This window comes from Talpa europaea, assembly GCF_964194135.1.
Source record: "Talpa europaea genome assembly, chromosome: 12".
Lineage (NCBI taxonomy): Eukaryota > Metazoa > Chordata > Mammalia > Eulipotyphla > Talpidae > Talpa > Talpa europaea.
In genome coordinates this window covers 37511406-37527990 of record NC_140079.1, presented here as the reverse complement: position 1 = coordinate 37527990, position 16585 = coordinate 37511406, and the positions used below count along the sequence as shown (strand labels likewise).

Below are 16585 nucleotides of genomic sequence, written 5' to 3'. Positions count from 1 at the left end.
CTAGCAATACCATTTTGTTTGAAGTCATTCCTCCAAGACTTTTTGCCAGTTTGGACCCATTATAAAACTGTCCTAGTGACATCAACCAGTTTGGTAATCTTTTTTTCCCCATTCTCTTGCTTTTTTTTGGAATGCATCTCTGTTGGACCTCCTGGATTGAATCTCTGTGTTTCTAATATATTTCTTACTATTTTCCATCAATTTTATTTTTAACTCACCTATTGAGTTTTTAATATGTATCTAATTTCTAAGAATTCTTTCACATTCTCTGGGTATCATTTTATTTTAGTTTCTAACATTGCATTCTGTGAGAGTTCTTTTGTTTTTTGTTTTTTTAAACATTTTATTTTATATAATTCTTACATCATTTTTCATCTTTGCACAATGTTTGCATTTTTCATTATAGTTATATTCCCCATACAATTGCACCCCCCCTTATTTTGACTCTAGTCTTTCTTCTCCCTGCCCCTCCTTCCCTGCCCCCCCACTGTAGTGTGTCTCTGATTTATAGTTGCTTTTTTTTTTAAAAAAAAAGATTTATTTATTTATACAAGCACTGGGAGGGTGAGAGAATTCAGCAGAGCCAGAGCGAGGAGCAGAGCAGGCAGAAGGACCGAAGTACACTGCTGAAGGGAGCAGCGGGCGGCAGGAGAGGTCTGCGCACCATGCGGGACCCTCCTCCAGTGGCCAGGGAGCAGCCGGGGATCGAACCGGCACTGCAAAGGCTGCAGGCAGCTTCGCAACCCAGCGCTCAACTGCTGCGCCACTGGGGAGGCCCTATAGTTGCTTGTTGATTTTGATTTTTAGTTTGTGTTGATTAGTCTTTTTCTGGTCTCTTATTTAAATTTTCTAAATTCCTTCTATGAGTGAGACCATCTGGTATTTTTCTTTTTCCTTCTGACTTATTTTGCTGAGCATGATCCCTTCTAGCTCCATCCGTGTTGTGTGCAAACTGCATGTGTTTATCTTTTTTGGTTGCTGAGTAATATTCCATTGTGTATATGTACGACATCTTCTTGATCCAGTCATCTATTTTTGGGCATTTGGGTTGTTTCCATAGCTTAGCAGTTCTTTTGGATAGAAAATATGTCTTCCTAGTTTTTGAGAATGTTAAATATTTTTTAGTTTTTTTGGCTAAATTTCCTTTGCTCTCATGATTATTTGAAGTATCTTTTTTGGAGCTTTCTTTCCAAAAGTCTGGCAGTGTGCTCTGCAGTCTGTTTGAGAACCAGTCAAGAAAGCTGAGTGGAAGCAGTGTGTTCCTGGGCTGACATGTCAATGGGTGACTTCATTGTTGGGGGTTAGAGTGGGTCCCTGACACTTCATGAGATGAAGTGTCAACGAGACTTGAATATTACAGAAAAAAATCAATTAACAGATGAGCAAAACAACAGAAATATTTCTCCCTCACACAAGTCCAGATCTCTTAGTCCAGGGCTTGTGAGACAGCAGTACATCATCACAGGTGCAGGCGCCTTTTCCCTGCTCCCCCACCCCACTCAATGTGATGCTCGTGGCTCAGGTCACTTCTCAGGCTCCAGTGAAGATTGTATCTGTTCCCAGGCAGCAGGAGGAAGGACGCAGAGAAAGTAAATTCCTAGTAAAAAGCTCAGGTCATATTCTGCTTACACATTTTGGCAATGCATTTCTAAACTTAAGGCCACATCTAGCTGTAAGTGAGGTTACATAATATAACTGGTTACATTGCTACCTCAATAAAATCATTGCAGAAGAATGATGCTAACATAGGCAGCTAGTGGCTTCTGCCACACTGAGATTTCAAACCCAGTATGAGTATCTGTATATCTTTTTTCTTGGCCTAGTAAATTTCTCAAGAGAAGACTCCTCCAGTGTCCCATTATTTTAACCTCCCAGCAACAGATATAGGAGGTGCCTCTGGTGTCCTCTGTTCCACTCCCTCTGAATACCTCTGATTGTGGTTGTTGTTGGTGGACAGGTGTGTGTGACTCACCTTGCTCTGACAAAGTCCAGCCTTAACAAGTACATACTGTGTATCATTTTGCTTTCTGCCTAGGGGTGATGAGATGCCAGAGTCACCCAGTACAGGAGAGAACTGGAGGAGGTTATTCCAACCTTTTATTACCTGGCAATTGAACAATTGCAAGAGGTTCTGTAGGCTTCTCAGAAGTCTGGTGGAATTGAGCCTCAGTTGCCCAGAGCAGAGCCCTCAACACCACACCCTTATCATCTCCTTCTTCCCTGTCTGCCTCTGCTTGCTTCCTAGGACCTTGTCTCCAATAAAAGAACCACACCAAAGTCTTCATTTAGACTTTGCTTTTGAAGATACTCATTCTAAAATAAAAAGTAATTTGTTTAAATTGTAAATGTGGATTCCAACATCTCTTGTACTCACCTAAAACTAAGATAATAGCCAGAAAGTGTATATCAAGAAGAGAACTTTTCAAAAGGATAAATTTTTGAATGATTGCACTTTGCTGTCACTTCCTAGGACTCTTTGAAATATGGCTAAAGAAATAACGTGAACTCAGTCCTCATCTCAAAAATGTACAGATGAGGTTTGAACTAAAACTATCATAAGTAGCTAGCACAATTTGTAGGTGTCCTGAGAAGAGGAATCCTCGTGTCTATATAAATTGGTATCACAAGAGGTTTTAGAAAATAAGACATTTATTCTGTTAAAAATAAAACACTCATTCTTGCAGGTCCTCTGGCACTTGCTACATTGATGCAATGGATGATTTATACATCTCTCTAACCCTCCAGCATCACACCCGGGACATGTAGGTGGTTCATTCTTGTTGAATAAATGAACAAGTGCAATTATAGTATGTATTAGTTTGTTTTCACATATTGTAAAATAAATTAAGATATTTCAGGCAATTTTTTAAAAGATTTTATTTATTTATACAAGAATTGGGGTATAGGTCAGAGGCACGGGAGGGTGAGAGAATTCACCAGAGACAGAGCAGGAAGCAGAACAGGTAGACAGACCAAAGACACTGCTGAGGGGAGCAGCGGGCAAGGCAGGCTCCATGTGGGTTTCTCACCGGCTGGCCAGGAATTGAACTGGTGCTGCATTGGCTGCAGACAGTTTCACAGCGCTGCGCTCAACCCGCTACACCACTGGGGAGGCCCTATTTCAGGGAATTTTTAATGACACTGAATATTATAAGACATTTCATGAACTGCGAAGCAGTATTTAACAGATTAATGTAATATAATTTTGACAGGGTATAAATCACTATAAGTGTATCAAAATTTACTACTCATTTTTACAGCTCAAATAAATTACCTGGTGGTATTGTAAGAAATTATAGACATATCAGTTGTTAAAAATCAAATTTTTCTTTGAACTCATTTAATAGATAATTTAAAAACCATAATAAGTTGTCCATTTATATTATCTGTGGGACTTAAAAACTTTAACAGAAAAAGAAAGTTGGATGTGCTAGTGAGAAATATGTTTCAAAATACTCATTTATTGTATAATCAGCTGCATTACATTCAACAATTGCAAATGTGACATTGTAAAAATTTTGATATTGACTAGCCGTTATGGCCCCCAAAATCCTATAGTTCATAATAGAAAAAAGTCATTAGCAAATATAAGCACCTAAGCTTGGTTTAATTCAATTTCATGAGATTTGTTGAATTTTATGCCTACCACTGTTCCTTGTGCAGCAACCCTGGTTATCTGTAGTGCTCCCTCCCCATCTAACACCCCACCCCCTGCCCCAGCATCCCAGATTAAAAAAAAACAAACAGTGAACAAAAGACAAAACTAGCCCATTTGCCTGGACTCTAGAAAGAGAAAACAGGGAGAAGGCAAGAAAGGAATGGGTACCCATTATATTTGTGCGTTCCCAGGAAGATGCCAGTAACCTTACTCAGGGGAAGCCAACATTATCATTCTGTGTTGGTACATTTTCTTAAGTACCTCTGTACTATATTAATTTCCAAGGGCTACTGTAACAAAGTACCACAAACTTGGTGGCTTAAAACAGGAGAAGTGCATTCTCTCCGAAGCCCAAAGTCAAGGTTGACACTCAGGAGGGTTGTGCTCTTCTCTCTGGAGGGTCTGGGTGGAGATCCCTCCTGGCCCTTCCTGACTGGTGGTTGCCAGTCAGCCTTGGCATGTAGCTCCCTCACTCCATCGCTGCATTTGTGTTCACATGGTCTTCTCCACTGTGTCTGTGTCTCTCCTCTTCTTAGGCCAATTTAGGCCTGTCCAAATCCAGTATAACTGCATTTTAACTAATTACATATGCAAAGACTCTAGTCCAAGTGAGGTACATTCACAGGTACCTGGAGTTAGGACTTCAACATATTTGGGTGGATGAGAGGGCACTCAGCTCCATCCCCACAACATGTGTCAACAACATTTCTTTCCCAGAGTGGAAGATAGCACCACATTTTCTTCAAAGGCAAGGGCTGTTGTCTGTGTTGTTCATAATCCTTACTTCTCACCAGTGCCCAGCATTCAATAGCATGTGGCAGATACACCCAAGACATGTTTACAGAGATTCAGAAATATTTGAGCAGTTCAGCAGTCAGGCAAACAGGTAATGAAATAGTGAATACTGAGATGATAAAAAAAGCTTAATCCCCTTCTCCCTGGGATGGCTTTCACTACCTGTTTCATTCGTTATCAGTTGATTATAACAACCAAGCAAGTTGATGGATGGAAAGAGAATACCTGCTGACATGGAATAAAATGACATTGAGGACCTGGATTTGTTACATGTTCTTTTGTTTAAAGTTGAAGTTTCCGAGAATCTATGAATGATGTTAAGCAAGCACTTATTGTAGATAAAACTAAATCAGCTTTTGCAAATAGTGGAATACTCTAAATGTATATTTTGAGCAGGACAGGGCCAATAAGTACAGTGGCACATTATTTATTGTTTAGAAAAGTACAAATAGGATCTAATATAATAGATATGTGAATTAGACTTTTCTTCTCTATTCAGAAAATCTGTGAAAACACATTCTGATTTTGCATCACTTTTGTCTACAGTTAAGCCATTTATTGCTTCTGTCAACCCTGGTCACAGTGCGAGTATTAAGATTAAATGCGTAGTATCTTGGTCCACTGAAGAAGAGGAAGACCTCTGTAAAAAAATAAGAGGTAAGTTATTAAGTTAGCTTGAGAAGACAGACCTCAGATGTTTTAAATGAAGAAACGTATACTTCTTTCCCAATATACCACTGAAATGCAAATGTGCAAGTAACAAAATTATTAATAGTTTTATTCTACTTACCATCCTGCTGGAAAACTGCATCTATTTTATTTTCAATTCCTTGAAAGGTACTTGCTATGCTTTTGGGATAGCCTGGATCCATGGATTGTCTTTGGTTATCATATCTGATAAGAAAACAAAAGTCATGTTTTTTAAGACCAATGTAATATAGAATAATAACTTTACTAAATTGCATGCACTTTACAAAGTGCCTTCATACAAATTTTCTCATTCATTTTCACAATGATCTATTTATTGGGACTGAGAATGGATAATTCTCTACCTCTAAGGTGATAGTGCCTACATAGTGAATGCCTCACCGTTGTCAGGGGAGGCCACAGGCATGACCAACATGACTACATTTTACCGCTAAGGGTAGATATTTTTATAACATATATGGGTATCATTAATACTAAAATAAGCTCCTGACTGCTGGCACAGTGTTGTTTTTAAAAAATGAAAGCTTATATTTTCCAAGACTGTAACTTAATTACTAAGAGTGTTTCTCTTTCTCTGATTAAATGTAAATTGTAAGTTCAACTTGGACATCAAATTCCAATGCTTATCTGGATAACATTTGAGTGTATTAGAAGTGAATTCGTTAGAAGTAGCCTCTTTGCATTCCTCCCTAGTGTTTATTAGAACTTTCCCTTTCATGATAGGGAATCTTAACACCATTGTACAGGCATTTTAATGTTTAAAAATAACATTTTCAAAATTCAGGGCAAACCATTCATCCTGTGACCTATCAAGTTCCATTCAGAGTTTTAAAACCTTTAGATGCTTGATCATTAGTAGTTTGTACACAGGGTAAAAAAATGGATTTTAGTCTCCAGTTGGAAAAATAATTTGCCTTACCTCCAGAATTGGTCTTTTACAAAGAAGTATGTTTTTTTCCTGTAGGAAACAGCGGCATCAATTGCTTGGACACTGAGTGGGAAGCCGTAGTTTGATATGTCCTTGGGATAACCTTGCTGAATGTCATAGCCATTCAGAGCCCAGTATTGGCTTCCTGCCAATTATTCAGGTTCTATGTTAGATCAAGTCCTTCCATTCCTACAAAATCTATATCACTTCTTAGTTTTGACACAAATTCATCATAGCAATGGAATAAAGGTGCCAAACTTAAGTTCATGGGGTTTTGAGAGCACTAGTGGGGACCCACATGTATAAAAATTCACACTTCTTAGGCTAACATTCATGGACACACAGTTTGATGGCAGGTCTTATATGACTTCTATTCAGAGAATAAATTGCAGCATTGAGGTATCTTTGAAAATTTTATCTGGGAAGAGGGTGAAGGGATACCAAAGGAGGTCTAATAAGATTTACTCATGTTGTAGCTGAGAAAACTGAGACCTGAAGAGGCTACAACCTGCTAAGGTTCACACAGCATCAGAGATAGAGAAGGCACCCACCCCAAGTCCCCTGACGAAAGCCGAGCTGACATAACACTCACCAGCTTGCCTGTTGTGAACCTGGAAGGGAGCACAAAGAAGCAGTGCCCCCTTCCTTCAAGCAGAATTCAAATGAGTCAAAAACCTTAGGCAGTTACCTTTAAATAGGAAAACAAGGTCCCTGTCCACATCCTCATAGGCAGCCTGTATGCCATTGGGCAGGGATGGCCAGAAGAGAGAAATAAAATTGAGTTCAACTCTTCGTAGCTGAGGATGCCTTCTCCAGAAGTATCTAAAGGAACCAAACCACACATACACCTCAGTCTAAGCAGGCAGTTTCTGTGGGACCTGGGCTAGAATTGCTGGGAGGATTGGTCACTATAGTGAATGCAGGCTTTCTAGCATAGTGGCCAGCACATAGCTAATGCTTTGTGATGAGTGCCTCACCATCATCAGGGGAGGCCACAGGCATGACCTGACTTGTCTACATTTTACACTGTGCTCCTCCTCAACATTAACAAATTTTATCTTGTTAGTTTCTTCCATTACCACTTATACAAATTGACGAGACTATTTAGAATATTCCAGCAAAAACAATACAAGTACACTCAGCCTATGACAACACATTCACAAAACAGTCAATGGGAAAATGAAAAATTTTCATTAATTAGATGATTTCCCCTGCAGCTGGTTAAATGACAGTTTCTGTTGACTTGACTGTATTAGGGTGGAACAGAGTGCTATATTTTGGTAAACTCAACTCTGGGGTCTCCAATGAAACAGAGCTCATGGCCACTTACATCACAAATATCTGAACACTTATAATGTTTTAGCTTTTTGGTTTCTTTTCCTAGATGTTTTGAGTTGTAAGTTCCAATAGGATGCATTTGGGTAGAATTCGAAGAAAAAGCTGAGTATTGTGCAATGTGGGACTTAATTAGAAACCAATTTTAAGTTATGCCCATAAAAGTAGTCAAAGTAAAGAATAGTTCAATCTTATACTTGTCTTTAAAAAAAAATATTTCTCCACGGAGTGTGGTGATAGCATCAAAGGTCAGTCTGGGGTCACAGGTTGAGGGTGTGCTTGGTCCAGTTGGTTGCACCGGATTGTTTGAAAGTCCTGGGGGAAAGAGAAGGCCTTTTATAGGTGAAATCTTGCCATTTGCAGTAACATGGATGGAACTGGAGGGGAGGATGGTAAGTGAAATAAGTCAGAAGGAAAAAGACAAATACCAGATCAGGTGATTTCACGCATGTATGGAATATAAAGAAACAAAACTCAACCAAAACAAACCCTAGAAATCTTACTGCAGAATTGAGGCTATGAGAGGGAGAAAGCGGGTTTCAGGAGCAAAGAGAGAAAGGTGCTAATGAACTGGCGATGGAGGACTATGGGTGCCTTGCTAGTGGGTGTGGTGTGGTGACATACACTATACCTTTGAATCAATACTTCCGAAAGTATTTGCATTGGTGTGTTTTCTCATTATAAGGTGAAGGGTTATACTGGCAGTTTAGAGAATTTAAAACATGGTGAACAGGGGAAGGAGGTGTTTTTTAGGGGAAAGGGGATGGGAGTAGAGGCAAGCAGAGTAGGTCTGGCCATTCTGCAAATTCTGTTGTCATGAGAACACACCACACCCTGGATTACTTGGTTTTGTGATGCTCCCACAAGGAAGGAAGAATGCCTTCCCATTTTCACTCTGCTCCACTCCGCACTTCTAAGAGCCTCTAACCTCTTCTCTGATTTCTCATTCTTCCTTATGGCCACAAGTGGTCAGGAGGGCAAGAAAGAGCAGAGAGGGCTTCCCCTGGTGGCGCAGCGTTTGAGCACTGGGCTGTGAAGCTGCCCACAGCTCTGCAGCACCAGTTTGATCCCCAGCCACCGGCGAGGGTCCCACATGGCATGCAGACCTCTCCTGCTGCGCCCACTGCTCCCCTCAGCAGTGTACTTCATCAGTCTGCCTGCTCTGCTCCCCACTCTGGCTCTGGTGAATTCTCTCACCCTCCGGTGGTGCTTCTGACTGTACCCAGTGCTTGTATAAATAAACAAACAAACAAACAAACAAATAAATATTTAAAAAAAAAAAAGCAGAGATCTAGCACATGGTCTTATCCAAACCATACTTAGATCAAACTGTAGGTACACAGACCCCTATATCCCACCCCAAAAAGTATCAGTCATGTCTTTTAAAAAACATTTTTTTCTCTTTACTCCATTTCCATTGCTCTTCTTCCCCCCATAGATAACAATTTTAGTATGTTCAGTGGTCATCTTATTCATCTTTTTAACATGTTTCTTGAAAATGCCTTGCTTTGTCTATATTCATTTATATTTATTATTATTTTCCTATATGCATTTTAAATTTATGGAGATTCTTATATTGTGTAATTGACAGCTTGTGTATGTATTATTTTGCTTCTTTCTCATGAAGCACAGTGTTTTAAAGACTCCTCCATGGCTTTGCCTTGTGTTCACCTAATTTGCTACTTCTAACCACTGCATGTAACTCTGGGGCTGCACCTACCACCTGTTACCTGTTTGTTCTCCTCCTTGGAGACTCCTGGCTTCCCTCCAAATTGCACCACCACAGACAAAGCTGTAATGGACACCCTTGCCATGACTTGCACATGTCCCCTCATAGACCTATGTGAGAATTTTCTGGGTAAATAGATCTAGGATTACTGTATGAAAGGGGTAGTTATGTCTTTTTAAACATATATAAACTTTGAAAACATTCTAAAAAGTAAGGAGGACATCCTTCCTGGACACCATCCAGTCCATGGATATCTGCCAGGAACTGTTGTGGTTCATTTCTCCCTGACCTTTCCCCAAGGGCAGGAGCAGAGCCTCCACTCCCAGGCTCCTCTGCTAATGCTGTACTGTGGACTAGCCACCTGCAGAGTTCAGTTGGACTTGCCCAAGGGACACGTCTGAGAGATGTGCAGAGGGGGAGGTGCTTAGGTCCCCAGGCCTACTCCCAGGTCCCACCATGATCTTCTGGTGCCCTTACCATAGATGGCCTGAATGCCGTTGATGTCATCTTGCGGGAGCACGTAGGTGCTGGGCTCACTGAAAGCGTAATTGGGATACATCAAGGCCCCAGGGTCAGAGGAGTGAGAAAGCCCCAAGGAATGGCCAAATTCATGGGCAGCCACCAGAAACAAGTTGTAATCTGAAAGAAAAGCACGTGTGATGAATGGCTGCAAATGAATCAAAAAGTCTATTTGGCTATCAAGCATCGCCACTCCAAAACCAAAAAAGTAGCCCAGCCTTTTTCCATTCTCCTTTCAGATTGGAAGGAATCGAGCCAGGAGATGATATAGATGGGTATTCCTCATCAAATATGAGAACCAAGAGAAACTGCCTTTATTTGTATTCCCATACTTCATGGATGTGGACCTGAGGCTTAGGACATGGTGGCACAGCCAGTGCAGATCTCATGGCACACAGAAGCTCACATACCTGCCCCTCACCAGTCTCCTGGGACCTTAACTTCATTAGTCAAGTTTCAGTGAACAGATAGAAGCCTGCCACCTGTGGGACTCATTCGCTTGGCTCCAAATCACCCACAGCCACACACCACCTCCTCTGGATTCAGAACTCTCCAAGTAGCTCCAGAAATTCTGCCCAAGGAGACAGCTGCTGCCTCTCAGTGCTCCCTCCCCACCTTGTACCTTCCTGGAGCTTCATGCCCCATGACTGGGAACTGCAGGGCTTCCAAAGCTTCCCTTCCTGTCACAGGAAGTCCAAGCTCCTTCCCTGGCCTCCATGACTTCCCTGCTGGGCTCCAGCAGGTACCTGGGGATTTGACTTCTGATGCAAATACTTCACTCCTGCCAGACTACTTGCCATCTCACAAACACTGCATTTTCCTACATACCTACTTTTGTTAAAATCATAGTTGTAGAGTACTCCCTGTATGCTAGACTGTGTAATATTATTTAATTCTTCCAACATTTTAATGAAGTACTCTTGGAAATGCTTTTACAGTAAAGGAATGGAAGCCCAAAGATTTTGAGTATCTTGTAACTGGTCTTGTGATAATAAGTGAGTAATGTGGGTGTTGAGTCCAAGTGAAGGGCAGCACCCAAGTTCTTACCACCACAGTCAACTTCCTGTGGCTCGCTAGCCTAGTAAAATTCTACCCATGCTCTGTGGACTAATTTCCTGGATCATCATATCCTTCCAGTTTTGTTTTCATGAGTAGATTTTAAAAAATCAGAGTGCCTGGAATACTATATGAGGCGCTTTGGGGGATTTGTCATGGTGTATAGTGTGAAAGGGGGGAAGGTGAATGGATAGAACAATGAGGAGAGCAGTTAGACAAGGAGAAACAAAGGCTGTTGGGATTCTGAGACTAATGGTCTCAATTCCAGCTGAAAGTTAAGAGGGGCATGACATCTGACACAGCATGGGCAGAGAGAGATTTTGAATGGTGGAACTTGGGGCATGGGGAGGGGCATTTTAAGGAAGAGGAAGCATTGCAAGCAAATATAAGGGAGTAGAAAGCACACCATGGATGTAATCTAAGAAAAGTGAATATATAATGTGGCTTGTGGATGTGAAATGTGAGGATGAACCATGACGGGGCTGGAAGATTACCAAGAACATTTAATGCTAAGTGATAGTATTGGGATATTATTTGGTCCAGAATAGGTAAAAACAGAGTTTTAAGTAGGAGATTGATGTGATCCAAGATGGGCTTTCCAAAGACAAGCCTAGGGCCATATTGGGGAAAATTAGAGGGAGTAGAGACTGGAGGTAGACAGTCCAGGTGGGAATCTGAATCACTTAGTTCATATAAGAGGGAATGACCATCTGAACTAGAGAGAAGGGCAGTAGGAATGCAAACACAGCTACTAGCACAGGGATTTATGTTGAGAATATGGTAGGAGGAACAGGTAAAAGGTTCCTTTCCTATTTTTTTTCTAGAAAGTGTTCTGTGGCATATTGTTGCCCTATAGCCTTGTGAAGTACCATATAGATTTAAAGTTCCTGTCCTTAGCCTCTTTTCTTCCCCTCAGGTGCCCTAATTCCTCTTACTCTCAGTCTTTTGAAAAGGGTGACTTGCTAAATATCTCCATGCCATTGAGAAAGCAATCCATGAAGCTGAAATAACTAGATAAAAAGAAGATGACTGTCATTTCTCAGAAAGGACAATTTTCTAAATGAACCAAATTATTTCTGAAATTCCCAAATATAGGGCTCTTTTCCAAACACCATTATGTTTCAGAATGTTAAAAGAAAGATATGTCCTCAAGCAGTGGTCAACAAACTCTTTTGTATAGGGTCAGATAGTAAATATTTTAGACTCCAAGAGCCAAATGGTCACTGTCTGAATTACTCAGTTCTGCCTTTCCAGTGTAAAAACTGCCACAGGTAATGCAGAAACAAATGACTGTGGCCCTGTTCCCCCAAAACTATTTTTATATGAATAGGCCTTGGTAGGATTTAGGAATGGTCTGTAACTTCCCAATTCCTGTCCTAGAAAATAAGGTTGGTAGTTAGTTTCAGGTTTTTTTTAAACCTATGTTAACTTACTATCTTGAGGTAGAAATAATTTAGATGGTCAGATTGTGTGTTTGAAATATTACATTAACTTGAATGTGTGTGTGTGTGTGTGGTGGGGGCATTGAGAATTCTAACAGAAAAAGTTAATCAGATGCTGCATGTGGACATAACCTTGGCGAACTTACTTCTAGAAGTCTTGGTCCATATTTCTTCTGCATCAAAATGAGCATCTCCTCCAATGCCTGGGCCTGGCTGAAAGGCATGAGCAAGGATGCCATTGGGCCCATCAAATGGAGAATTGTCACCATGATCTGAAATGAAATATTAGGTCCTTGTCAAATCTGTTGAGCCAAGGAAGGCAAGTGCAATTGAGCATAACCTCTTTGGCCTACCTCTTTGGACAAAAGCGATCATGATATCTGCTTCTCCCTGGGAGAGCTTGGTGAAGGTCAGCCGTGTTGCACCACTCCAGACTTGAAAGGCTTTCTCAATTGCTGTTTCTACATCGTTCTTTGACAATTGTGAGGTATAGTCAATGATCCTTTAAAATGAGGAGATTCATTATTGTTTATCACAGCATTTCATTAACAGATTAAGTTCTCCTTTAATTTTTATGTATTTTTAAAATTATATTTATTGAGGTAATGTTGCTTTACAACACTGTATATATTGGGGGTACAGGTTGACACTTCTAGAAATGTTTGTTATCACACCACACCCACCACCAAAGCGCCAGTAATCCTTTACCATATGAGTTCTTCTATTTTGGAGCAAGTTGCTTAAGTGATGAGAGGTTAGAAAGAGTAAGTGCAGGATTCTGGGTTGAAGACAAATGTATGTGCTGCACAAGTTAGTACATGTCTTGAGACTCAGTTTCCTCATTCATGAAATGAGACTCACATAGTGTGCCTTTCACAGGGTTATTGTGGGGTTTAAATACATACAAATGCTTATAAAGCATTAGTTCACTACTTGGCAATATTCAAATATCCAATAGATACTGGTCATCATCATCATCATCATCAATATCATCATCATCTTCAAGATGCATTAAAGGTGAGGCTAGATTTCCCCCACCAATGATTAAGTATTTGGGGGGTCTTACTGTGATGTGAGTCTTGGCAAGACATTGCCGCAAGCTTCTTTAGATTGCTAGAGAAGGAAGACAAAAATGGCAGGCTTTGGATTGAAAGAACCTGTGGGATCATTACCTATTAATTCTCATATTTGTTCACCAGAGTCTGCACCTGCTACATCACAAGAACTCAGTAAATAATGGTTGAATGAATGAATGGTGAAACTCTAGAAATATTACCTGTAGGTCAGGTTAGTATGTTTCCACTTGGGGTTTCCTGGGGTCAACATAAAATCAGCACTATCAGGCACTCCACAGCGAGGCTTTTCCATCATCTCTAGAGTTTCCTCATCTGGCTTCCCCGTCACCTTCAACCCAAAGAACTGCTGCATTTCTTTCAGCTTTTCAGCAATCACACTAGTGCTTTTCTTCTTTTCCAACTGGAATCTGTCCTTTGGTAACTGATAGAAGTTCTCTAGGTATCTCTGGGCAAAGAGAGACATATAAGGGAACTTGCTGTGAAATTGCCTCCCATTCTCTAAGGGAATTTTACCTTTCTTCTAAGTTACTGCAGAGGCCAAACCAGGATTAAAACCAATAGCAACAGGAACAAAAGCACTGACTCCAAGAGAATAGTACCTATTGCAAAGACTAGTACTCTAGGCACTATTCCTGTTAAGGTTTATGCATCAATATGGGTGTTTCCCAAGGAATGTAGACTGAGGCATCATGCAAAATGCTTGTATATAGTTAAGAGACTGACTTATTTTTATGAGAAACTTAGCACTAGAATTTATTGACTTCTGGAGGTCCTAGCTGCGTCAGTGCTCTTTAAATCCTCTTTTCACTATTGTAGAGATTTAATTATCCCAAGACATGGAGGTGCAGAGAAGAAACTTGCCAAGGTGACAATTCAGTCCCAGCTCACCATGTTGTTCTACAATGAGAACTGGCAATTTCAAAAGCGCTCCAATCAGCACCACTGCTGATAGCATTTTATCCACTAAATAAGTCCTGAGAAGGGGCCAGCACTCACATAAAATAAAGGTTCTGTGGGTATTAACAAGCCAATCCTGAAACATCTTTCTCTCACCTTTGGCACCCTTGAGTCCTGTCCAGAACAGAATGTTTTGTGCTCCCACAGGCTTTGGGGTCAGACCTTACTTTTGCTGTGTATTAACTGAGTCCATGGGCATGTAACTTCACTGATCTAAGATTAACTTTAGTCTCTTAAGTGGAAATAACAGTCTCGCCTCATTATGTCCCTCTCTCTCCCAGGCCCCAGGCCCCTCCCCCCAACACCCGCACTATTGTGAGCAGGCAACAAGATGGTGTTTGGTAGCTCTTAGCAAAGCACCCTGTACAGAACAAGCACTCAGTGACCTCTAGTTATTAATTCCTGGGGACTGTTAGCATTGTAAAAGTTATCAAAAAATAAGAGAAAAAGCAGCTTTTCTAAAACTGTAATGCTAAGAAAATTGCACTTGATAAATTTGTAACAGATTTGTCTTCTAGTTAGTTCTTAAAATTTGGCCTGACTTTCATGCCATGGAACAAGGGGAAAATGTTACTGGTTCTGCTTTTATAGTGCTTCCAAGAGTTTTCAAACGACTCCATCATCTTATGTTAAGAGGTCTGATTACACTATGAACTGATTTCTAGTTCTTTGTAATTTCCTATCCTCGAGCTCTCTTCTACACCTGCAATCTGACTATAGAGACAAGTGCGTATAGAAAGTACCAGGCATGTAGCTGTAGGGTCTGGGTTGCAGATGTTCTGGAAGGGAACAGCTTAGGTCAGGGAGAAAGGAAAGCATTTAATTTGTAATTAAAACCATTCCTTCTATGTGGGTTCCTGGCTGGATACAGCTGGGGAGTTGTCTTTTCTAGGCTTTGTTTCATGCCAGTTTTTACAGTTTTTACAGGATGTGGAAGCCTCCACATCCCTGAAATAAGATATGCTTCCACATACTACCCAGGGAATTTCTTTAATGCTGTTTAAACTGAAAAGAGAAAGCAATCCACCAAATTCCTAACAGCCAGCACATCAACCACCCACCTGCTGAGAGTCAATTTACCTGAACAACTTTTATGTCTTTTTCTCCTGGGGATTCAGAAGATATCGGAAAGGCCCTGGAAAGCTGCATGTGGAGCAAGAGCACAAGTGGAAGTGGCTTCAGACTGAACATGGCTCTGTCTCCAAGTAGGCCCTCTCCTGCCCTCCGCTCTGCTCCCACTGGGCCCTTCCTTCGGTGAGTGCCCTGGCTTCACAGTGTCCCTCTCGGTGTTGTCTGGGTCCCTTATAAAGCGGTGTCTTCAAGAATTGCTGCATCAGGAATGTGAAGCAATGCAAGTTAATTACACTCTGACAGTTTTGCAATGTCATAATGTGATTTAGTACCCAAAATGGCAGACAACAGAAAAAAAAGTGCAATTTATATTCTTTTCTTTTTGATTTTTTAATTAAGAGATTTACTTTTGCAAAAATTATCTGATCAAGAAAAAAGAAAAAGGTTCTGATACTGAAGTTAAATAACACCAGTTATCTAAGAGTTTACATTTCTTCTGATGCCAAGGCTGCACTGATTTTATGCAGGGGAACACGATTAGACAACCACTGGGTATTTACGCTGGTATTTGGGACAAAGGAGCTTTATCAGAGCATCTCTGTACTTACCTGCCCTGCTATGGGTGAGGCGCATGAGTCATCTTGTGTGCAGGATTTCTGTGGGGGTTTTGGGGTAGCTTCTGAAGGATGTGGTTTTGACATGAGTGTAGTAGAAAATCCCCAATCTGCCAGCGGGATTTTCCACAGGAGAGACAAAGAGAACAATATGGATATGGATTATGACACACATTTGCTGAATATTTATGTGTTCCAGACATCACCCTGTGCGTACATTGCCTCAGTCCTTCCTCACCAGCCTTGGGAGGTAGATGCTATTATGACCTGCTTTTTATAGAGCTGTTAGCTGACTCGTGTAGGCTAACGTGTGGAAGGACCAGGATTCAACCCCAGGTGGCATGTTTAGAGAGACCCAACTGACAGTACCCCAATAACCCCCAGGCTGTGTAGTTTCCCACTGCTGCTGACGATGGAGTAATAGTTCCTGGATGCAACAAGTGTGATGCCCTGGCTCATGTTTTTGGAGGAAGAGTTGAGGGAGAGGGAAAATGAGGTGGTTTGCATATTTCTCAAGGAAAAAGACAATGAGAGAGGATTTTCAGACAGTGTGACTCCTACAGGGGCTCTTGAGCATTCTTTTCAAGACATGCCTCCTGATCCCATTCATTCTAAGTCCGTGGGCATGTACATCATACACCATACGGTCTCCATGTGCAGTGGTCCCTCCATGTCCATGGGCCCTGCTTTCAGACTT

General features: G+C 41.0%; 1 protein-coding gene across 1 annotated transcript; it reads right to left on the bottom strand.

Annotated features, from left to right (window-relative positions):
• Positions 1 to 4983: 4983 nt before the first annotated feature.
• On the bottom strand, positions 4984 to 15394 carry MMP8 (matrix metallopeptidase 8; the record flags this gene model as incomplete). The annotated part of the gene is made up of 10 exons (XM_084250572.1): positions 4984 to 5093; positions 5244 to 5347; positions 6081 to 6234; positions 6778 to 6911; positions 7622 to 7739; positions 9631 to 9792; positions 12317 to 12442; positions 12524 to 12672; positions 13447 to 13691; positions 15284 to 15394. 10 exons carry the CDS (start codon positions 15392 to 15394, stop codon positions 4984 to 4986), a joined length of 1413 nt encoding a protein of 470 aa, XP_084106698.1.
• Positions 15395 to 16585: the final 1191 nt, after the last annotated feature.